At 49.5% G+C, this 23,064-nt stretch overlaps 1 protein-coding gene across 3 annotated transcripts in view; it reads left to right on the top strand.

Moving 5' to 3' along the window:
• Positions 1-11,626: 11,626 nt before the first annotated feature.
• Positions 11,627-23,064, top strand: part of GYPC (glycophorin C (Gerbich blood group)) — a 32,593-nt gene continuing 21,155 nt past the window's right edge. For all 3 annotated transcript variants that reach the window (XR_014829330.1, XR_014829329.1, XM_003133289.7), the window contains exon 1: positions 11,627-11,777. Coding sequence is in view for 1 of the 3 variants with exons in the window: in XM_003133289.7 (XP_003133337.3) it covers positions 11,717-11,777 (61 nt within the window). In the remaining 2 variants the exon portion in view is untranslated. The remainder of the gene's footprint in view (positions 11,778-23,064) is intronic.

Below are 23,064 nucleotides of genomic sequence, written 5' to 3'. Positions count from 1 at the left end.
CTATTGTCTGGCTCAGGGTGAGGAATCAATGAATGGCTGTTGAATTTGGAAGGTTGGACCAATGGATGTACAAAGGCATAGGTGAGTATGTGGGGGGATGGACCAACATTTCCCTATTATGAGTAGGCGGGAAGGTGAAATCAGATGATTCTAGAGCTTATTGTTCTGCCAATATTCCTGTTCTCTGATCTAACTTACTTCCTCCTCTGAAGAATCCAGAGTTGTGGAATTCGTTTCTTCATTTCTTTTTTTTTTTATTGTTTCTTTCTTTCTTTTAGGACCACACCTGCGACATGTGGAAGTTCCCAGACAAGGGGTTAAATCAGAGCTGCATCTGCAGCCTACACTGCAGCTTGCAGGGACCTCGGATCTTTAACCCACTGAGGGAGGCCACGGATCGAACCTGCATCCTCACTGACAGTATGTTGGGTTCTTAACTCTCTGAGATAAGATGAGGACTCCATGTTGAATTTATCTCTACTCTTTAAGCCTCACCAATGCAGGGAAAACTATAACTAAAATAGTGCTATTTGCTTTAGCTGCTTTTCCTCTTTTCAAAGCAGACAGATCCTTTGTATCTAATGTTTTGTGTTTCTGAGAAAACAGCACTAACAGCTTCAAAGATAAACATCGGAGTGGCTGCCCACTGTCATATTCATTTCTATCTGTCAAGAAAGTCTCTTCTGTGTTTATCCTTTTTTATTATTGCCGAAGACCATGAGATTCCTGATGCGTTTCAGATTGCTGTCACAATCAGTACTTCCCCACAGTCACTCCAGCCGATAGGTACCAGGATGGCACAGGAAGAGCCAGAAAGGCTCCAGGGCACGGTGCATACTAGAGCAGTGGCTGCCAGGAGCGCTCATCCCCAGGGGGTGGGGGGTGGGGGGGTATTGGCGCTGGAGGACCAGAGGCCAAGCCCAACTACACAGACACATTCCAAGCCTCTGCTGGGATGAGGCTAAGGTCATTCATGGCTACTCACATTCCCCTGGCTAAAGCAAACATCTTGGCCAAGCCCCACATGCACTGAGCCCCCAGTGTGGAAGGGAAGAGTAAATGCTGTCAGATGACAGTACAAGCTATCACGAGGGTCATTCAGAATTAACTCTTCAGGCCCCTGCTGCCTCCTCACTGTCCCATGGATCTCTGCCTGCCTTTTATGTTCTGGTGAATTTTACCACGGAATAAGTAAGGAGAACCAAAAAAGGGTTGTACTTTATTGAGTACCTAGTATGTCCCTGCCACTTTATATAACTGTGTATGATTTTTAGTTCTCAGAATAGATCTGTAAGGTAGACATTGCTATGCCTCCATTACATATATGAAAGCTACAGATAAAAAGATAAAGTGTTTAATCCGATGTCACAAAGTCCAGGCCAGAGCTGGACATCAAGCCCACTTGGTGCAGCCCATTCATTGCCCACAAGTCCTTCCCGATTCTTAGGGGCTCTGCTTCACTGGCCACTCTATCTGATTGACTGATGGATGCCCATTAAGACCACAGTGAAATAGTCCGGCACACCAAACTGAAAAACTAAATTTCAAAGATCTAGCACACCAAGTGTTTGGCATATGTGAAGTGCCAGGAACTCTGTATACTGCTGGTGGCAATGGAGCTAGCACTTTGGAAAGTGATCTTCCTAAGTGTAGAGGGGGTGTATAGAGACGCAGGTGTAGATGCTGTGGCAGAGACACAGGCAGAAACAGACATATAAGCAAACAAAAACATTTAAAGGTGTAAAAATGGTCCCCACTTGAGAAGGCTAAAGAGGGAGAAACGCCTTAACAAAAGCCTGAATCTTGAAGGAGGGAGAAAAAGGCGACATTTAACAAGGGGTTACAGATCACAGGGAAATGTACTGGTAGAACCGAGTTGTGGAGCAGGGGAGGAAGGTTTGGAGAATCAGAAGAAAGGAGCAGTGGAGTCACATTAAGGATGAAGAGCTGGGAAACGTGGGCTCTGGATGACAACTCAGGCAACAGGAGACACAGCCGTATTAACTTGGAGGGCACACGGGGAGGGTCACCACTTCTACCTAGAGCCTTACAGGGAATTGCTTGTGGGTGGGGAGGCTCAGGACCAGACCTTCAAAGATACCCCTGAGCATGGGACCTCTCCCTCTTCATGGACCCTTCAATCTGCTGAGTCGAGACTGGGAGACCCTACCTGGTGCCTCCTTGTACCCTGATGCATCTTGCTGAAACAAGTTCAGAAATTCTAATTGCTGCTAAATGTCCTCTTGCTAAGTCGTTCATTACCTTAGCCAGAGGAAGGTTTTGTGTTTGTGTGTTTTTTGTTTTTGATATTTTAGGTGTTCCCAAGTGGCCTTCAAAAATTAAAAAAAAAAAAACCCACAACATTGTAAATCAACTATTCTTCAATTAAAAAAAATTAAATGTAAAAACATAATTCAAATAGTACAGAGGGCTTCTGTTTTCAAAGCAACCCTCTCCCACCACATACGCCACCCCACCCCCAGGCCTGCTCTACAAAGATGAGGTCTTCACCATCTCTAAGATGAGATCTCCAGTGGGTCACTTCATCTTTATAGATAACATACTAATCATCCTAGTTTTTGATTTGCCAACCTCAGACAATGTGTGTTGATTTTTCAGGCCAGTTCTTCCGCATTTATCGCCCCCGCCACTGTCCCAGCTCCAGCTCAAATTCCTCCTTCAAGATTCCTCTGAGTCCTGCCCAGAGGAAGGACTCAGCTGGGGAGGGCTTATCAGTGAATGTGCACTAGGTTGGGCCACAGAGGCCCCACTTGGGCTGTGGAAAAAGAGGTGGGGCAATGGCTCCACAGCCCAACCCTCTACTCCCCTATCCCCATACCCACCCCTGAGCCCTTGCTCCAAGGCTCAGCAGAGCAATGCGGGGCTGTGACCCTTTAATGCAGCCCCACCCCAGCACAGGCCCAGGGCTCTCCTAAAGAGGTTCCTCCCCTGCCCTTTGGGACCTGCTCATCCGAAGAGGCGAGGCCTTAACCCAGCCCACCCTCAAAACCTTCTGTGTCCCCCCCTCCCCTTCGTCATCTGCTCCAGGGGCCTGAGAATCGTGGTAGGTTAGCCCCTTGGCACCGCCCCCACTTCTTTTCCCCTCTTTCTCCAAAAGTCAAGTGGCTGCATCATTACAGTTGGTCTTCCCCTCGGTGACCGCCTTTGTAACTTTTAAGGAGAGTGTGGAGCGCACATCTGATCATCAAACACTATCACACCTCAAGGCCCTCTGTGTCAAGCCAGAATATCAGCATCCTCCTCCTCCCTCCACATTTCTTCTCCTTCCGCCTCCACCTCCATTACTGAGAGACCTGGCCTTGCAAGATGTTATCCAAAACTGCAGTCTGTGCTCTGACCCCAGTTGCCTTCTGGGGGGTTTCTTTTCTGCAGGCTTCTTTTGTACCTGAATACCAATGAACAGTGCTGCATTGGTGGCTGCAGAGCCATTTCTGCTTCAGAGCCCAATGGTGTGAGGTGTTTATGTCTCCCATTCTTGGGGTCCGGCATCTTGTTGCCTGCATTCCCCAAGGGAGAATGTCCCCACACTGGTGGCAATGTGAATCATCTTTTCTCATACTCCATAGATGACCTAAAGTGATGCCACATTTTACTTGGCTTTAGATATGAACCATGACAGGAGTTCCCGTCGTGGCGCAGTGGTTAACGAACTCGACTAGGAACCATGAGGTTGTGGGTTCAGTCCCTGCCCTTGCTCAGTGGGTTAATGATCCGGTGTTGCCTTGAGCTGTGGTGTAGGTTGCAGACGCTGCTCGGATCCAGCGTTGCTGTGACTCTGGCATAGGCTGGTGGCTACAGCTCCGATTGGACCCCTAGCCTGGGAACCTCCATATGCTGCGGGAGCGGCCCAAGAAATAGCAAAAAAAAAAAAAAAAAAGACAAAAAAATGAACCATGACAGATTTGTACAGATTTCTGTCTCTCTTCCTGGGGGGCTGGCCAACATTTCTGTTCCTTGCAGAGATGCTATATGTGCATTCTCACCACACTTCCAGGTGTATCCAGCTGCTCCATTGTTTGGTCTCCTATAACTTTGCCCTCCTGAAGTTCACGTTCCCCCAGGAGGATAGGGAAGCCCTGGAGCCACCCTGCTCAGCCCTCCTGCCACGGCCACTGACACCTGCATCCGGGCCCCTCTGCAGGAACTTCTCCCTTGTTCTAGAATATGTCATCTTCCAACAGCCCTCTTCTGTGCAAGAATTAAATTTTGTGAGTCTGTGCACATCCAGAGGTGTCTTTTTTTCTCCTCACATCAACTGTTCTTTCAGCCCAGTGTGAGTGTAAGGTTCATGGCATCTCCACCCCCTGAACTTTGAAAGCACTGCCTTGCTTTCTCCTCGCATCCTGCACTATTGATGTGAGTTCTGAGACCAGTCTAGTTTCATGCTTCTTCAGAAGGTGCCTCCCACTGCCCACCCCCCACCCACCGGTCTCTGAAAAATCTTCTCTTCACTAGCATTGCTATGAAATGATAAAATATAGAAATATGCGCTTTTTAAAAAAATTTTTGGGGCTATGCCCACGGCATATGGAAGTTCTCAGGCTAACAGTCGAATCAGAGCTACAGCTGCCCGCCTATGCCACAGCCACAGCAACACGGGATCCAAGCCATGTCTGCAACCTACACCACAACTCACAGCAATACCGGATCCCCGACCCACTGAGCGAGGCCAGAGATGGAACCTGCATCCTCATGGATACTAGTCAGATTCGTTTCCACTGCGCCACAACGAGAACGCCCCATTTTTTAAATTCAGCCCCTCCAGCCTGAAGACCTATATTTCTTTTTAGCTCTGAACTATGTCCTCCTTCCTCTTGTCTCCTTCACATAACAGGCATGCAATTTTCTCCCCTCCATCCTCCCTGCTCTCTCCTGGAGAAACCCATCCTTGCTGGACCACCTGTATCATCTCTCATCTTTTCTCTCGTTTGCCCCCGAGTCTAGAATTTCTTTAGCTTGAACTTTCAACTCTTTAACTGAATTTTCACTTGGGCCATTACACTGTTAATTTTTGAGAATTCTTTCTGTTATGGTTCAATATTTTCCCCAAATCTCTGAGCATATTAAAATTCTGCCCTGTTCCTTCATCTGAAGTTCTTTTCTTATTTATTTCTATTTCTTTAACTGAGATCAGTTTTTTGTGGTTGTTCAACTTGGCCTTTTTCCCCTATGACCCGGTTCTTGTATGTCATTTGGTTGTCATGTAGAGTTTATATATCAACATTTAAAAATGAAAGAGCAGACTGGTTATTCTAAAGAATTGTCAAAAACTTCCTCTTCTATTGTCTGAATCCATCTGTTTCCTGATCAGCCCTTCCTTGGGGAGGCAAAATCTGGCTGGATGATCTGTGTTATGTGGTCTCTGCTTTAGGGTGTGCAGGAGAAGAGCTTCCTGACAGGCCATGGGCCCCCAAGTCCCAGAGAAGAGGGGTGGGACTGAAAAACTAGCAGTTTTCACTTACACAGTTTCCTAATTTGCTTTCTGTTTTTGGCTGTGCCTGCAGCACACGGAAGTTCCCCAGCCAGGGATTGAACCCATGCCATAGCAGTGACAAAACCAGATCCTTAGCTACTACTAGACCACCAGGGAGGTCCTCTTAATTTTCTTAAATACAAGCACATGTTTCTGCATTGGGGCAAAGTTCTGTGGGGGGACTGACATTTAGTGCCCTAAGGTTGGGAGAGAGGAGAAGTGCCCCCCCAATGGACCTTCAACCCCTACTCTCTAGCCTGCCGGCTCTGAACCCAAACCCCTGTATCTCTGAACGGCTTAGTCACATCCCCCCCACCCACCATGGCTCCCCCAGCCTTCCCCCCAACCGAGCTCCTCCTGGCTAGAAAATCCATCTCCCTATTTCCTCCCTTCGATTGGCCTCACATCCTTTCCATCTGCCTGGAATTTTGGAAATTTCACATGTGCTAAAGGGTCCCCCTAAAGCCTCTTCACTTTGGGAGTGGATTTCTTTTATGGCTCCTTTCATATCCTGTATGGGCTATGGAGAATGAGAGTGCAGAACGCACTGTTTCTGGATTGAACCATCCTCTACCAGAAGAAACTAAAGGGAGAAACTAACAAGCAATGGACTTGCCACAGCCATTCCCGTCCAGACCCAGGGTGTGGAGTTCACAAGCCATGAAGCTCTCTCCTCATTTACCTCATGAATCTGTGAGCTTCCAGGGGACTGGCACCAGCTCTCTAGATGCATGTCAGATGTAGGAGTCACCACCCCCATCTGCACTTGAAAAGATCTGGAGGCGAAGACACTGAGCAAAGGGGCATGTGGCCAGGGAGGAGAAGCCACACTCCTGGTCCTCCTGACGTTTCCTTGCTCACAGGGCAGCTGTGGGAATTCAGTGAGATATCACGTGGGGAGCACACAGCAGAAGGCTGGCAAATAGAATCCACACCACCTCCCTCTTCCCAGCCCCAGAGCCCTGCTCAGCATCCCTCCTTCTCTGCTGGCCCAAGACAACAAAGCCACAAGCAAAGGTGGGTCTCGGGGGAAGCCACCCCTGAAGGACAGCCCATATGGAGCAACAGGGAGCCATGTTTTAGGTGAGGTTTTGGTGGTTTTTTTTTTTTTTTTTTCAGTTTTATTGGAGTATAGGTTATTTACAATGTGGTATTCATTTCAGGTATACAGCAAAGTGAGTCAGTCATACATATAAATGTATCCATTCTTTTTCCCACATAGGTTATTACAAACTACTGATAGATGTCTCTGTGCTCTATGATAGGTTCTCAGTCCTCATCTATTTGACGCAGTAAAATAGTCATGTACATATGTTAGGTTCTCGGTCATCATCTATTTTATAGTCATGCGTATGTTAGGCTCTCAGGAACCATCTATTGTATATAGTCGTGTGAATGTGTTATTCCCACTACCAAGAACTCACACCCAGAAGCAAAGGGCTGTGACACAAACAGGGCTCCCTGAAAGCTTGTATCTCACTACTTGCCAGAAGATTCTCACTTCCCTCAGCTCTGACGGGAACCACAGGAAACTCACCCTGCCTCTTCCCTCAAGTCTGGGGCCTCCAGCACCAACAGCCCCATCAAGCTGGGCAGTCACATCTTTGAGTCACCGGGGACATGGGAATGATGGGAGGGAGGTGCCAAGGGGAGTGAACTGGCAGCCCTTCCCCCACAGCCGAGCCGTCCTGAGCAGCTCTGTGAGCCTGAGCAGTTTCTCTCCCTCTCTGGTCCCCATTTCCTCTGCTGTACAGTGAAGATGGAAAAGGAAAAACAAAAACAAAGCACCACCCACCCTGTAAGGACACTGTGACATTAGCAGTATCACCAGGAGCTCCTCACATCACATCAGACCTGGCACATGCTAGGTCCCCGGAACATTGTCCCCACCTGTACAATCTACACCTGCTGAGCTGTGTCTCCCTGGAAAGTCAGACCTCCCCTATAGTGCTGGAACCACCCAGGCAGTGTTCTTTCCACTGACTCCACTTCTCTAAGAGTCAACTCCCCCGCCCCCCAACTTTCCTCTGGGCTCTTTCTTTCTGTCCTTTTGTTTGCACCCTGGTCTCAACCCCATCCCATAACAGGCTGGCTTGAGAGCTGTCCCCAGTGTGGGAAACTTCACCTATGGTCACTTCAAACTCTCCCAGACCCTCTAGTGTTCCTGCTGGCTCTCTATGCTGCTGCTCCTCCTCTCAAGGTGTAGTTTAGAAGCTTCCAGAGGCAGGCAAATATGGATGCTTAAAAATCTACCCTTGGATGAGGCACCCTATAAGTCTGGGGCATGAGCTGTTGCTCGGGTCTCACAGCCTCATGGACTTTGAACTTGAGCACCTTCCTCTCTACCTAGCAAGCTGAGAGGCACCCTCTAGCAAAGCCAAGAAAAAATGGGTTTCCTCCCCCTGGGTATTCATACCTATTCACTAACAAGTCTCTTCAGAAACCCTGTGTGCTGCTGGGAAAGGGGAGCTGGGGGGGTGGGTGCCACCTTTAGTCTCTCTGCTTCTCTGGCCCCCACTTCCCACTCTGCTCCCACGCTCCTCATTACTCACAGCTGAGACAGCATGACCCAACCAAAGCCCTGCTTCTTCTCCCAGTTCCTCTTAAAATTTGCAGAGCCACAGTTCGGATTTCCTAAAAGCTGCCAACTCACCAATCAGATAAGTCAGACTATTTCTGTGCCAATGGGAGAGAACCAGAAAATGGCCCAGGGAGAAGATATGTGCAACATACATGAAAAGGTATTATTGCCTTGTGTGGGTAAAGAGTCAAAGAAATCAGTAAGAAACATATTAACCCTCCTCTCTGAATTTGGAGACAGCATGAACAGTATGTTCCCCTAAAACAACATGTTATTTGTGACTATGCATATGACAGCTTGTTCAACTTCACTAGTCATCAAGAAAATGCAAACTCAGATAACTACATTTTTTCATCTCCAAGTCTACAGAATGATTTAAAATCAAATACTTAATTCTTAGACGAGCACTGGTACTCTTGATGGGAGAGAATACGAATTGTTAAGCCTCAACTTATGAATGTACCAAAAGCCTTAAATACATTCCTAACCTTTGACCCAATAATTCCATTTGTTAGAATACAAGCTAAGGGGAAAAAAACATGAAATGCAGGTATTTATGTTCACAGGATTTATTGCAGCAATGTTAAACTAGCGAAGGAAAAGGAACAACTTAGTGATTAAAACAAATTGGAATGCTTTTATACTTTTATATGGGAAAATGATTGTGACATAACATTTGGTAGTGAAAACCCAGCGCTGAAAATCACATATTCAGGAAATTTTCAGTAGTATAAAATGAATGTCCCCAAATGCATAAAAAGACCAGAAATAAATATACCTTAAGGTGCTAGAGATTATGAGCAGTTGTTAGAATTTGGGGTTTTTTTTCACTCTTCATTAAATTTTTTTATACAGAGAGTATCTATTACTTTGATAAAGGGCAGAACTTATAATTAGAAAGTTGAAAAGACTCAGGTAATAGCTGCCGGCCTCTAACTGTAAGAGCTCATAACCCAGAGGCAGCAACCACAGCAGGGCCACCTCCAAGCCCCTCCCAAGAAGGGCCTGGGCACTGAGTGTGCATTGGTTTGTGGTGGGAAGAGCAGGCAGGGGAACCCTCCTGTGAGCAGCTCCTGTACCACACAGTGCTAGAAGGGAAAGGTCTCCAGAACGTCGTCAGCCCTGGAGGCTTCAAGCTTATAGCAGCCTGTCCTGCATACATTCCAGAGCCTTCCAGAACCGCCGGGCTCCACCACTTTGGACCATTCTTCATTACTGCTCCCAACCTCAGTTTCCTCACCTTTAAAATGGGCCCTCAGCAATACCCTCTTTGAGGGTATTTCTATGGGAATTAAGTGAGTTAAGAACAGTTTTATGTTACAAGATATAGCTGAATTCTTTCTACTCTATTAATAAACATCCAACACATGAAGACACGCTAGGAACTCTATGATTTAATGTTAAACTCTTGCCATAGAATCTAACTTTTCATTTAACTACTTTACTTTCTTAAGACAGCCTTTATTTCTTTAAAATTAAACACTCCCATGGTTAAATCTAAAATCAGTCCAATGTTTCCCTGCCAGTTAAACTACTGACTATTTAATACTGCTTACCTTCTTTTTAGAATGGCTCAGGGTCCTTACAAAAACCAAATATGCCTAAACTCCACTGTGCTGAGTAAGACAGGATACCATTCCATCAGGGATTAGTTGTCTAACGTATTACTCTTAACCAAACTTTGCAGGTTGCTTCAAGTTCATAGATGAGAAAAGTGAGGCTCAGAGAAGTGAAGTAAAATGCTGATGGTTACCCAGCTGGAAAGCAGTAAAGACTTAAACCCCGCTGGACTCTCAAGCCTGAGCTCCTTGGTCACCCACGATGCAGGCACACCCTCTGCTTATGGACAAAGCTGTGATGTCCTAGTTGTATACTAAATGATACTTCATTCTCTGTTCTTGTATCTAAACTGTATTTTGTTGGCTTTCTGTATTTTGTTGTTCAATTATTTAATTAGTTTTTGTCTTCCTGGCTATAGGGATTCTTGCTACTTTGTGGTGCTTTGAACTTGTTCCACCCAGAGAGGTTAATTAAGCAAACCTTTTATGCTTATGTCCAAAGGGACTGTAAATGAGTCTCCGAGAAGCCCTCCCATGAGAGAGGAGCAGGACTACTCTTTGATCACCTGGTGGGTCTTTGGTGTCCCTTCAGCTCTCTGTCTGCATTTCACATAATTGAAGCTGTTTTATTTATGAACCTGGAACACAGGTATACTGTTATCCACCTACATGTGTTAGAGAACAAAGTGTTAAACTATTATGTAACCACTGCGAGCTTCTTTTATATTAAAGGCCTTTCTCTCCCACTGTTACTTTATAGACCTGCCTCTTTACATCTCTGGAATGTAAGTGTTCTTGTCTCCATTTTTCAGATGAGAAAACTGAGACTCAAAAGTTTCCACACCTGGACATTCTGTGAACAGTTCATGTCACATCAGCAGGCACATGCTGAGCACGGAAGTTTGATTAAAGATCTCTGAGCAGCATCCAACTAAAAAGAACAGTAAACACCTGCCCACTGTGTCTAACAGGCAACTCTAGTAAAGATACTGGAGTGGTCCAGCCTGGGAAGAGCTGGGTTGGGCATCTGCCTCGCACATCTCCAGAGGGCAGCCTCAAGTTGTGTTGGAGCTGGATGGTGCTCCCAGCTGCACACACTATGCAGACAGCTGGAAGGGTGTCCTGGGATTGCAACAAAGACTTTAGTGATGGGGGCGGGGGGCATGTCATGGGGCAGTGCACAGGAGGACTAGCCAGTAAACAGCAATGTAAAGCCCCACAGCAAAGATAAAACATAGATGGAGAAGTACAGGGTGTTTCCTGGGGCTGGGATTTAAAACTAGGGTGACATATATTCTCAAGCTCTCTGCCTTTCTCTATGTGCCTGGGGAATTTAACGCTACATATCACAAGACATTCTCTGCTGTCATGGGGGTGGACTCCATTTAACTAACCAGAGTGTCAAATCCATGTCCGGTTTTTGACTGCCTAATAAAGTCAATTCCCCATAAACTCCACTCTGTCTGGAAGCGTCAGACAAGTGATCCAAATAAATCATAGGCCTTTGTCCAGTAATCCTTTTTTTCTAAGAATCTTTCCCAAATATGAGTGCAAGGACTGGAACAGTGCCCCTGAGGGGCCAGCAAGCCAGGAACTCTTCCTAAGCTACAAAAGCCGGTGGTGCTGAGAGGCCTCAGGACCATCAGCCAAGGTTCAAACGCAGGTCTGGCCCTATTTGGTCACGGTCCCTGCTGGTGCCGCCGCCGGCAGCGTGTCACATCTGGGAGTTTCTCAGCCCAGGGTAATTCTCAACCACAACCTCCGTATCTGGTAGCTGCAGATGGAAAAAGAAACAGAGTTAGAAAAATGTGAATCTTGAGCTGGGAAGTCCGAGCCCAGAAGCTTTCAGAAGTGGGCGGGTGTGTGAGTTAAAAAAAAAAAAGTGGAAACCCTGCCGGCCTAGTGCAAGACTGCATAACAGACTAAATGACGGCTGCCTATCTCTTCGGGCCGGAGCCCCTCCCCTCGGGCCGCGCCGAGTGTGACACAGGTGCCGCTTCCTCCTGCGGCTGCTGAGGGTCAGGAGCGCGCCACCGTCCGCCTCCCCTGGGCCTCTGACCCGCCGCACCCGCACCACTGGGGATGAGCAGCTCGCTCGCGCCGCCGCCGCCGCTGCTGCCGTCGACGCCGCCGCAGGGCCACGGTGAGTACTCGCGGGCCAGCGTCGGCGGGGCCGGGCCGAGGGGGCGCGCGGGCCCAGCCTAGCCGAGGAGCTCCGGGGCTCCGGCCCTCTCCGACCTCCTGGAGGACGAAGGGCCCGCGGGCTCAGCGCCGCGACGTCAGCCGCGTCCCCGGGCATCGTGGGGTCCCGTCCGGAGTCGCGGGCCTGGAGAGGCGGCCCGGCGGTTCATCCATGGTTTTCTGTTTACTCGCGCGGTGGTGGGGAAGCGCGGGTGGCCAGAACTTTTCCCAAAGCGAAAGCATCGGGGCCCCGGAGCAAGGAGAGGCAGCGCGGCCGGCGGCGCGGAAGAAAAGCACAAAAAGTTGTTTTCTGGACAGGACGGGGCCGCGCTCTGAGAAACTCCGAGTTGACCGCCAACTCCCTGCAGACGGCGCTGGGTCGCTCTGCTGGGCCGTTGGGGCGGTGGTAATTCTGTCGAGCCCGTTTTCTTTCTTTTTAAAACCAGCACAGGCTTTATTGCCAACAGGAAATCGCCCTGAGATTCTTTCTGAATCTCAAAAGCAGTGTTCTGAAACATTGCTCAGCCTCCCTGAAATGTGTTCCCCCCCCCGACCCCCCCGCGCGCGCCTCCCGCCATTGGGCTTTTGCAATGAAAACCTAAAATTTTATTTTTAAAAAAGTTGATCCCTCCTGTCCCGACCCCGGCTCCATCTGATCATAGAGACTGTCAGAAAAGGGACCCTCTGAGTCTGTAACAGAATCGCGTTAAGTGATTTTTATGATCCTGATGTGTATTGGAGATAGGCCACTTTAAAAAGTGCCTTTGGCGGCAAACCCGAGCCTGGCTGAGTATGGCCGGATCTGTGTACCATGTGCCGCTGTGTGTACGTATGCGGGTAGGGTGCTCAGCCCCGTCTGGGTGTGCGAGGACCTGGGTGGGTCTGCCTGCAGACCTTGTGTGCCTACTTGTTACAGGGACCTGAAGCAAGCCAACCTCCCTTAACTCCCAGTTCATCATCTGCAAAATGGGAACAATGGGAGAGCCATTGGAGAGCTTTGGGTTGTGAGAATTATGTGCATGTAAACGGCTCACCAGAGCTGAACAGGTACTAGGTGCTTGATAAATGTCAGACGTCCTTACTTTCCTGTGGATCCATGAGTTTGTGTGTGTCTGTGTGAGTCAGATACTAGTGTGTGTTGGGGGGGTTGGGGGCCAGGGCTGAGGGGCCAAGGCCACTGTAATCACTCCAGTTCAGTTGCTGAGACATGCAAGCTTGCAGAGTCCAGTGTGGGGGGCACCAGCTAGCTCTGGCAGCCTTGGGGTCCTCCCACTGCCCCCACCCCCACAGCTCTTTAGGATTCAAGTTTCAGACCCAGACCAATGACTGCAGACACTTCCCTTCACTTTCAGGGATGCAGCCTTTACTTGCATTCCAGGCCAGATTACCTTTAGAATTTACTTTAGGGCTGGATCTGCTGTGGAAGAAGCTCAGGCCCTGTTTCTCAAGCTAACTCAGGCAGGATGTGTCTATATCCTGTCTAAGTTTACATCACTGCTCCTCAGAACCAGAGCTTGGAACCAGAGGACCTGCTGCTCAGGCCAGGCCTGACCTGCCCAGCCCCCAGCTGGGTTCAGCCAGCTCCCATAAGCCCAGAGGCCACGGTTATTGCGAAGGAGTCATGTGCAGAAATCCATTGCCTGACTCTGGATGGAAGGGGTCAAGCTAAGCGAGGAGACAGCCAGGTCTGGCAGCTTTATATAGAATGTGCCACACCTCTGGCAAAAGCAAGGGAGGACTGTGCCCAGTCCAAATGCAGTTCCTTTGCAGCCATGGCTCAGCCCCTCCAGATATCACATGGCATTGGCACTGGGCACAGCCAGCAGCTGGACCTTCCACAGTGCCCATAGTTAGGCAGTTACTAATGGGGACTCTCAGTCCCCCCTGGGAAACAGAGGAGTGAGGGGTGAGAGGTGGTCCCTGTTTGCATGGAGAGGACTCACCCTTCCACACTGAGAAAGAAGAGGCCCTTCACCAGCAGAGAAAGGCTGGCAAGACAAGCCGGTCTGCCTCGGTGGGTGGCAGACACCTAGCACATCAGATGCCCTTCAGGGTCAGAAGCACCTCCGGGGCCGAACACCAAAGGCCCATAAGCACAAGCTAAACACAAAGCAAACAAATGTAAATGCTGAATGAGGAGTTAATAATAGAAAATGATACTTTCTATTAACTGAATCACTGTGTAACTGAATCACTGTGCTGTACAGCAGAAATTATCACAACATTGTAAGTCAACTATACTTCAATAAAACTTTAAAATTAAAAAATAATAATAAAATTATTACCAAAAAAGAGAGAAAAATATACTTTCTTCCCACCTCAAGGGCAGTAACTTTATTGATTTATGAGAATCCTTCTAGAAGTAATATATGTGTGTATATATATATGTATATATATGCAATTTTTATGTACAAAATGAAACACATATTCTACTTCACCTTTTTTCATAAGAATATATCTTACAGATTACACCTTATCACCATAGATAGATTTACTGCTCCTGCAGCTGCATAGTATGAATAAATGAATTGGTTATTTCATTTAACCGACTCCTCCACAAATGGACATTAGATTGTGCACAGTCTTTGATTTCTTTTTCTTTTTTTTTTTTTTTTTTTTTTTTTTTTTGTCTTTTTAGGGCCATGCTGGTGGCATATGGAAGTTCCCAGGCTAGGGGTCTAATCAGAGCTACAGCTGCAAGCCACAGCCACAGCCACAGTGACACAGAATCTGAGCTGCATCTGTGACCTACACCACAGCTCATGACAATGCCAGGATCTTTTAGCCTCCTGAGCAAGACCAGGGATCAAACCCTTGTCCTCATGGATACTGGTTGGATTTGTTATGCTGAGCCATGACAAGAACTCCCTGATTTCTTTTTTTAACCAGACACAGGGCTGCATTGGCAACCCTTATAAGCAGGGATTTACAGCCATGTGTTTGTTTTATCGGATAAATTCCCCACCCTCCCAGAATGTAATTTCTGGGACAAAGAGTATGTTCTCTTAAAATGTTAGTAGACACCGAAAAATTGCCCTCCAAGAGGTCACATGACTTTCTAACACTCACCTGTAACCAAGGCAAGTGGCTATTTTCCTCACATCCTCATTCACAGTGTGGTTTTTATCTTGGCCAATCTAATTAGTAAGACATGTCACCTTTGAAACTGCCTCTGTAATTACAGGTGATGCTGCATTTATTTCTGTACCTCTGTAAGATACTGTGTTTCTTTGGCTGGGAGGTAGCTCATAAGGCCTTTACCCATTTCCTCTCGGGCCCCCTACCCCCAGCAAGGAAACATGCCCCAGAAGTTAAATTCTGTGTCCCTTGTCCCATGGCGAGCGAGAGGCAGGACCAGAGTCTCCCTGCGTGCTGTGCGGTGGGGTCAGACCCGGATTTGCTCCCATCCCCACACTGACTTTGGAGAGTTCCCTGGTACCTCAGTGGTAACAGCTGCTTCACAGGGTCATGTGAAAGATAAGAGCATAGGGCCTGGTGCCATGCCCAGCGATGGTGGTACCTTTGGCTATTGTCAGCAGAACTTGTGGAAGCAAAAAGCTGGCCTACAAGTGCTGGTCATCTCTGGCATGGCTCTAGCAGACAGCAGCTGGTCTCTAATGTAACCACCACATCAGTACCTATATGCCAAGCCTGGGTGCAGCCTTGCTTGGTCTCACAGGCATGTTCTTACCCATTTTTCAGATGAAACACTGGTGGTGGAGGGCTGACCCTCCCCTGGTCCCCAGGGCACTGCCAGGCTGTCAATGCTAGCAGAGACTGGCCTGAGGGGAAATCAGGGTACATGTGGGCCAGCTGCCCACACCAAGAGAACTGGGCCCGGGAAATCATGGCTATGGCTTTGCACAGACACTCAGAACCTGCCAACTGCCCCATGGCTTTTCAGCCAGGCTTGTGATCCAGCCTCGGCCCACTGCTGGTGGCCATCATGCCCTCCTCTGTGGTCAGGCCTGTCCCACTCCAGCCCGGGGCCGTGCTCCACCCAGCCTTTCAGGGCAGCTCAGGCCATGCCCTGGGCACCTATCACATGGGGTCACCTCCAGCCTCACCTCATGTATTCTCAGCAGTGTCCTCAAGTGAAGGAGATTATGTGCCAGATCAAAACCAGCTGAACCCAAAACCTGCCTGCCTCTTGTGTTGGGCTCTGGGCTGTGACCTCTGCTCACCTGGAAGCAAAGTCCACTGACCATGAAAGGCATTTTCTCTTGAGTTGCTGGCCAGGCACCCTGCTGGAACCATACACATGGCCTCCAGCAAGCAGAGGTCCCCCTGCTGTGCTTTTTTAAGCCATTTGGTGCAAATACACTTGGCCTCAATTTGCTGGTGATGAGGAGTTGAGAATCCTGGCTTTTGAGTTAAGGGTTTGGGTTTGAATGTGGACCAGCTCTGACCTGGCCATGGCCTTGAATATGGCACCAGCCCTTTGCATCTCAGCTCATAGGTAAAACTAGTATAGCACCTGGGTCCATTCATCACTGCCCAGCCTGAGGGCTGGAAGGTGGTCCAGTGGGTTCTGGCTCACTTGCTCCTGCCCGGTTCCCTCCGAACTCCTGCCTCTGGCCCCATTTGCTCATTTGCCGCTGAAAAACAATACCAAGGACAGGAGGAACCAGCTGGCCAGGTGCTAGGGCCCAGCCAGGCCCCCAGACCCAGCAGGGAGCCACCCTGGCAATAGACCTGGAATGCTGCTGCTTCCTGTGCTGATCATAGTAGAGCCAGGGGCTGAGGGCAGCCAGAGCCCGTGTCCTCTCCCGGGAGCTGTGTGACTGTGAGCAGACCTTTCACCCTCTGCAGCTCTGTCTCCCCACGCAGCACCCACAGAGGACCAGCTTTGCTCCCCAGCCTCACCTGAACATAAGACCCTTAACAATAGGGGTCTCAGCTGTCTTGTTCTCCACGGGGAAGAGTATGCTCCTTAAAAACATGGATGGATGGATGGATGGATGGATAGGGGAATGGATAGACGGATGGATGAATGGATGAAGGTATGGATGGGTGATGTATGGGTGGGTGGATGAATGGAGGGAGGGATGGATGGATGGATGGATGGATGTGGGTAAATGGAGGTGAAGATCCAACCAGAGACAAACCTCGTCTACACCGAGAGTCCCTTATTCACCCACATCCTCTCCCAGTCCTGTGTAAGCCCTGTTCTCTTGGTGGCCCACAGTGGCCTGTGCACACCCAGTGCCTCTTGTGTACCCTAATCTGTGAGCAAGTGGCCTCTCCCCTCCCACCTGGCCCACAGCCGTTCCTCCTTACAACATCTTCTCTCATCAGCATTTTTCTCTTTCCTTCGATGCTGCCCTTGAGCAGGTGCACAGCTGCCCCCGCCCCTGGGCCCCCTTCTCACCCTTTCCAGCCTCCACACCAAACTTGAGCTCCTTTGAGGAGGCTGAGCCTTCCCTCCTTTGGTCGTGCCCTGGGCTGACTTGTCATTTGAATGGCCCTCATTCAGCCTCTGCCAAATTCCTCATTTTAGTGAATTAATTTCAGTTCTGGCTGAAAACCTCTAGTAGTCTTTTTTTTTTTTTTTTTTTGCCTTTTTTTTTTCCTTTCTTTTTTTTTTTTTTTTTTTAGTTTTACAATATCCTTTTTTATCCTTTTTTTTTTTCCTTTTCTACAACTTCTATAAATTATCCTGACCCACCCTCCTCTTATGGAGATGGCCTCCCTAACTCAGAGCATAGCAAGTCGCTGCACCGCTGCACCCGCTGAAGTTATCTCACTTCACCCTCAGCAGCCCTCCGGCAAGTATTTTTATCTCCATTTTGCATGTGATGATACAGAAACTCAAGAGGCTCCGTGACTTGCGAGCCACCGACCCCTTGCTTGCTCAAACTTGCTCCACTTCACATCAGACCCAGTGCTCAGAATTCTTAGAGACCCACATGAAGGTGTGTTTCTTTTAAAATCAAAAGTGAATAATGAACTTTTAAGACAAAACATTGCATCTGGCTTTCTATCAGTACCACTCTAAAATATACCTGTTAATATTTGAAAAGAGAAGGGACCTATGAAGGCTACCTTGCAGACCCGGCTCAGCCCATCCAGGCCCAGCTCTCCATGGCGGGGCCCCTGGGCCAGGCAGCTGCCAGGCCACCCTCTGTCTCTACCTTAGGGAGATTTTGAGAACCAGAAGCAAATTCTTGAGGAGACCCAAGACTCACTCCCCTCTCTCTCTCTCTTTCTCTCTCATCCTCTTGGCCTTTTAGGCCATAAAATTGGGCTTTCCTTCACTTCCAAGTTTAAAAGTCAGTTTTCTTTGCCCTCTCCATTAAAGAAGCAGCCTGTGCTCATTGTAGAGTTATAGACACAAGACCAAGGAGAAGGGCACAGGAAGCTTCTCTCTAGAGCAGAGGTGACCTCAGGTACACATGGACAGCCAGGCACCAGCTGGGAGGCAGTTCAGAAGGAGACCTGGGCAGAGAGAAAGATGGAGGATTTCAGGGTAAAGAGGCCACGCAGCTCAGGGTCCGAGGGGAGCTGCAAAGAGCCTGCACTGATCATGGGGTGGTGGAGCTCAGCACGGGAGCAGAGCCAGGCAGGAGGGCTATGCTGGTCCATGCCTAGAGGAGAGGCACATGGCATCTTGTTCAACCAGATGTTACCCAGATGTCTTAATATTAATTCCAGTTTAGAAATATGGAAGCTGAGGTTCAAAGAATTTACTTCCCCATAGCCTTGCTGGGCATCACTGGCCCCATCCAGCCTTGAGCCAGGTGTGCCTCCACCCCAGGACCCTTGCCCCTCCACTCAGCTCTGCATGGCCCTGAAGTCACTCTCCTGCCCCAGAAGAAAAGGCCTTTCTTTACCTACCTCCCCACCCTGGGTCACTTGTGCTGGCTCTGTCCTCCCCTGCTGGACCCCACCCAGCAGCAGAGCAGCTGCTGCTGAAATGCTCCTAGTGGCCGTGACCTAGCAAGCACTGCGGCCAGCCTACACCAGGGCTCTCTTCCCCGAGGAAGCCGTGGGCAGCTGCCTCTTGGGGTCACTGCAAGGGCACCAAGAGAGAATAACACCCCCACCACCTGCCAACCAATTCCAGGCTTGCCTCCCCCAAGGAACCAACCCCAGCTGACAGCCTGGCCTTTCATTCAAACATCACAAGCCATGGGACCATCACAAGCCACAGGACTGCTCCTTCCTTGGGTATTATCCTTTGCTGGGTGCTTTCAGGTCTGTTTCTTCTCTTCACTCAAGAGGCACTGCACGCCCTCTCTGACAGATGAATGAAATGAAGCTTGAAGAAGCCAGAGGTAGTGCTCGGAGCAATGCTGGACACGGGTCTCTGATTCCCTTGGGAGAGCACTGTTTTTGCCACAGACGCCCACTTAGCAGTGTTCTAAGTGGGGATGGATAGGGTGACATCGAGGCACTGATCCTAGGACTGCAGTCACCAGAAGGAACGGAGGTCCCCCATCCCTGAATCTCCAAAGCAGTGGCTGCCCACTGGGGTCTCTGCCCCAAACACACACACATCAAAATGATGTCACAACTGCAGATCTCCAGAGCAATTATTTTCAGGAGAAGTGACATTTCTACAAATGCTCATTCTTAGATGAGGTTTGCAAATATGAAGGAGATCAAAGCCCATCTGTTGGACTGGGGTTGGGGATAAGAGGCCTGGTGACCCCTTCCAGGGACCCCTTTGTGATGGTCCCTGTCCAGTCATCGCTGGACACTGAGGCCTCACGTAGCCCAGTTTACAGCCTCCTGGCTGGTGTCTTGCAGGATGGCCACCTGATGTCCAGTCACTGTTTGTCATCAATGATGGCACTTTGGGGCTTGCGTCTCAGAGGGTTGTTCCACCTGAGACGTTTCCATCACATTAAGTGCAAGATGTTCTCACTGTGGTTAAATACTTGCCTACAGCCAGACTATACTGTGCACCCAGCCGTCACTCATCCTACCAATTAACTCCATGAAAAAGGTTCTTATCGAACTTCGAAAGTCTATGAAGAAAATTTGAAAAGTGAGGAAGGAAACTAGATGGATAATTCCATTACAAAAACAATTTATCCACAAATGCTTACAGACCGCCATATGCAAGAGAAACTCAGAGGCTTATGATGCGTCCACCCTTGTCTGCCCCAGGGATTCAGGAGGAGATGAGGAAAGGACTGAGACAAGGACCCTGCCCTCAAATTATCCTTGGGCTTCTGAGGCAGCAAGACGTACATCAGGGCAGGAATCAAAGCATCCAACCCTCGTTGTGGGAAGTTTCTTTTCACACGAACTCTGGTTTCAGATCTAATTACCTGTCTCCTTGTGATTCTTCAATAGGTATCCAGATATTTAAAAAATAACAATAGTAAAATAACTGCTCAAGTATGCATGGGTATCTAAAGTTAGCTAATCTCAACAGCTAATATTAAATCATGGTGAATTTCTCCTTAACTAGATAGAGGTTTCTCTTGCCTAATTAAGACTTTGGGAGTTCCCATTGTGGCTCAGCGGTAACGAACCCAACTAGTATCCATGAGGATGCAGGTTCAATCCTTGGCCCCACTCAGTGGGTTAAGAATCCGGCGTTGCAGTGAGCTGTGGTGTAGGCTGGCAGCTGCATCTCTGATTTGACCCCTAGCCTGGGGACCTACATGTGCTTTGGGTGTGGCCCTAAAAAAAAAAGACTTTGTACTTGAAGAAGTTGTTGACCAGTGTTGGTTGTTGAGAATGTTCAAACTCTGGGGAATGACTTAGGTTACAGGGATGTAAGCCCCACTCACCACCACCGCATGTCTGTGTAGGAAATGTGTTCTCTTTCAAAGAGAACAAAATTCCCTTCAAAGGAGGGTTGAAGAAAGTTGGTTCCGATGGGCTTTTGAACTACATGTATCTGTATCAGGCTTTGGTAATTACCACCCCCCAGGTCATTTCCTATTTAAGAATCTCAGGGCTTCTGAAAAGCTCTTCCAGAACATGCTATTTTTCAAGAACTCATTGGAGTGAAACGATGTTTGTCACTCGCTGAGAGAGCAAACAGTGCTGGAGGAAGTCAGAACACATCTTTGAGGACATGGCAGTCGAAGGCAGATGAAAGCCATAGTTTTCCTTCCAAGTTCAGGCACGGCTGTGGGGCTGTTTCCCCATTCACAGGCACTTCTTCCGGGCTCTGTATATCCTGAGGCCTTGGTCTCCAGCCAGCTGTGCTTTTGGTAAAAGCTAGCTCTGAGGCCACCCGGCCTGGAGGCACAGTTGTCAGTTCCTGGCCTCCTTGCCCCAAGGCTCCAGGAACAGAGGCTGATTGTCTCTGAACAAAAGACTGACCTCTCACTGCCCTGCCCCCTGCCTGGGCCCCTGCTGTTCCTTTGAGCCCCCAGGGATGGGGTCACCCCCAGAAGAAGTGAGCAGAGGGTGGGCCTCAGGTCCCCCTGTCTTTCAGGGACACTTGTTCTACTGCAGGATGCTGCCCATGCCCCCTCTGGCCTCCCTGGAGCAGGCTGTTGGTGCAGCCCTCCTGGAGCTACCTGGACAGACCATTAGTCCCATCCTGGGACCTGGCATCTCCAAGCCCAGAATTACCTGGAGAGTCTCTTCGTGACAGCCTGGCCAGTCAGCAGGCCAAGGGGGGTGCAAAGAGCTGCGTCAAAGAGGCCCAGGCTACAGTCTTCCCAGCATAGATGGCCTGAACCCCATGCAAGGTTTAAATCAGAAGCAGGGCCCTCTGAAGTTGCTGGTGCATCTTCCCTGTGAAGCTTTTCAGCAGAACCGTTCTGGGCCCCGCAAGGAATGAGTGCAAATGTGGATCCCCAACAGCTGCAGTCACAGGCCCTCAGGACCTCCTGGGAGGGGCTGGGAGTGAGAATAAACACAAGAGAGAGCCTCAAGCAGGGAGAGGGTGCCTTGGCCCCTCCCCCACAGCTCTAGGTCCACAAAGCCCTGGGCTGGGGCAGGCGCCCGGCAGAGGGCAGGGAGCAGCCAGGGTGGAGGGTTTGGCCTGCAGGGTTGGAGAAAAGAGCCAGGAAAGGGTGTGGGTGAGGGTGGTCTCGGCGCAAGGCTCCTGGGATCCCAGCTTCTACCTTTCTGGGAAAAGAGACCCCACATCATGCTCAGCCTCACCCCAAGGCTTCACCAGAAATTGCATCCCATGATTTCAGAGGCTTCCAAAAGCTGGCCTCTGTGCATGCACATGTGAGCCTATGACCTGGAGGGGTGAAAGCACAACCTGGAATTACAGACACCTTCTCTCTGAGCACAGAGTGGTGAGGAGACCAACAAGGCTCCCACAGCTCGGGTCAGGAGCTGGGTGGCCCCCGCCTCAGTCTCCCTGACAGCGCATGTCGGAGGCATAACTTAATTCGGCAACAGCCAGGTTCATCGGCAGGACAACCTGAGAGGTTATTTCATCTGCTTTACATTTACACACCGTTATGTCTGGTCTGCTGAGCTATGCAGTTAAGTGACCAGAACCACATGAGTGCAGCCCATGAGCTCACCCTGAGCGCCCCCTGCCCCTGGATGACCATCCCAGCATGAGAATCCAGGGGCCACTCAAATACTTTGCTTCTTGTCTCCAGGAACCACCCTGCAGGGACGTAGGCTGTGCACATCCCTTTGTCCTTGGACCTGCTAGTGCCCCAAAGCTCAGGGGTCCTCACTCAGCCATAGCCTTATGCCAGAGGAGGGTGGGGGCATGGAGAGGGCATCAGCATCTCCTGAGTCTCTCAAAGCGGAGGGCAGGTGTCCTTGCGCCCCCCGGGGAGGGGGGTGCCTTTATACACCCCTTAGAAAGGGGGTCCGAGCCCCTCATACAACTGGTATCCAGAGTGTTCCCAGAAAAGGTGTAAAGGAACTGTCCCAAGGCCACACCAGTAACAAATAGTAGAGGCAGCGGTACAGTGCAGGCACCTTTTGATCCCTCCACGTCTCCACCCACAAGCTCACCTGCAGGCAGCATATCCTCCCCATGATGCTGTGTGCTTATGTGCTACAAGTCCACGGACACAAGTGCTTCATTCTTAAGTGTGTGCATGCGCACGCGCGCGCACACACACACACACACACACGCATACATACACATACACAGAGGATATCTGACCCTGCCTCTTCGATTCAGCTCAGGGCCCCCTCCCTCCTGAGCAGGGCTGCCCAAGCCTCTGCACCAGCAGGTGCACAGCTCAGCCCCCTATGCAGCTTGGCTGTGTCTGCCTCTGTTTTTTCCCGAGTTTTTTTTCCCTTCCCTTTGTGCATGCATGCTGATGGAAACAGCTCCTTCCCCCAGGCCTGCC

Source organism: Sus scrofa, chromosome 15 (assembly GCF_054392235.1).
Source record: "Sus scrofa isolate SSC_HxYL_T2T_F1_AM1 chromosome 15, Sscrofa_HxYL_maternal_Yorkshire_Landrace_v2.0, whole genome shotgun sequence".
NCBI lineage: Eukaryota > Metazoa > Chordata > Mammalia > Artiodactyla > Suidae > Sus > Sus scrofa.
The sequence above is the reverse complement of the archived record's forward strand: the minus strand, read 5'-3'. Positions and strand labels throughout refer to the sequence as shown.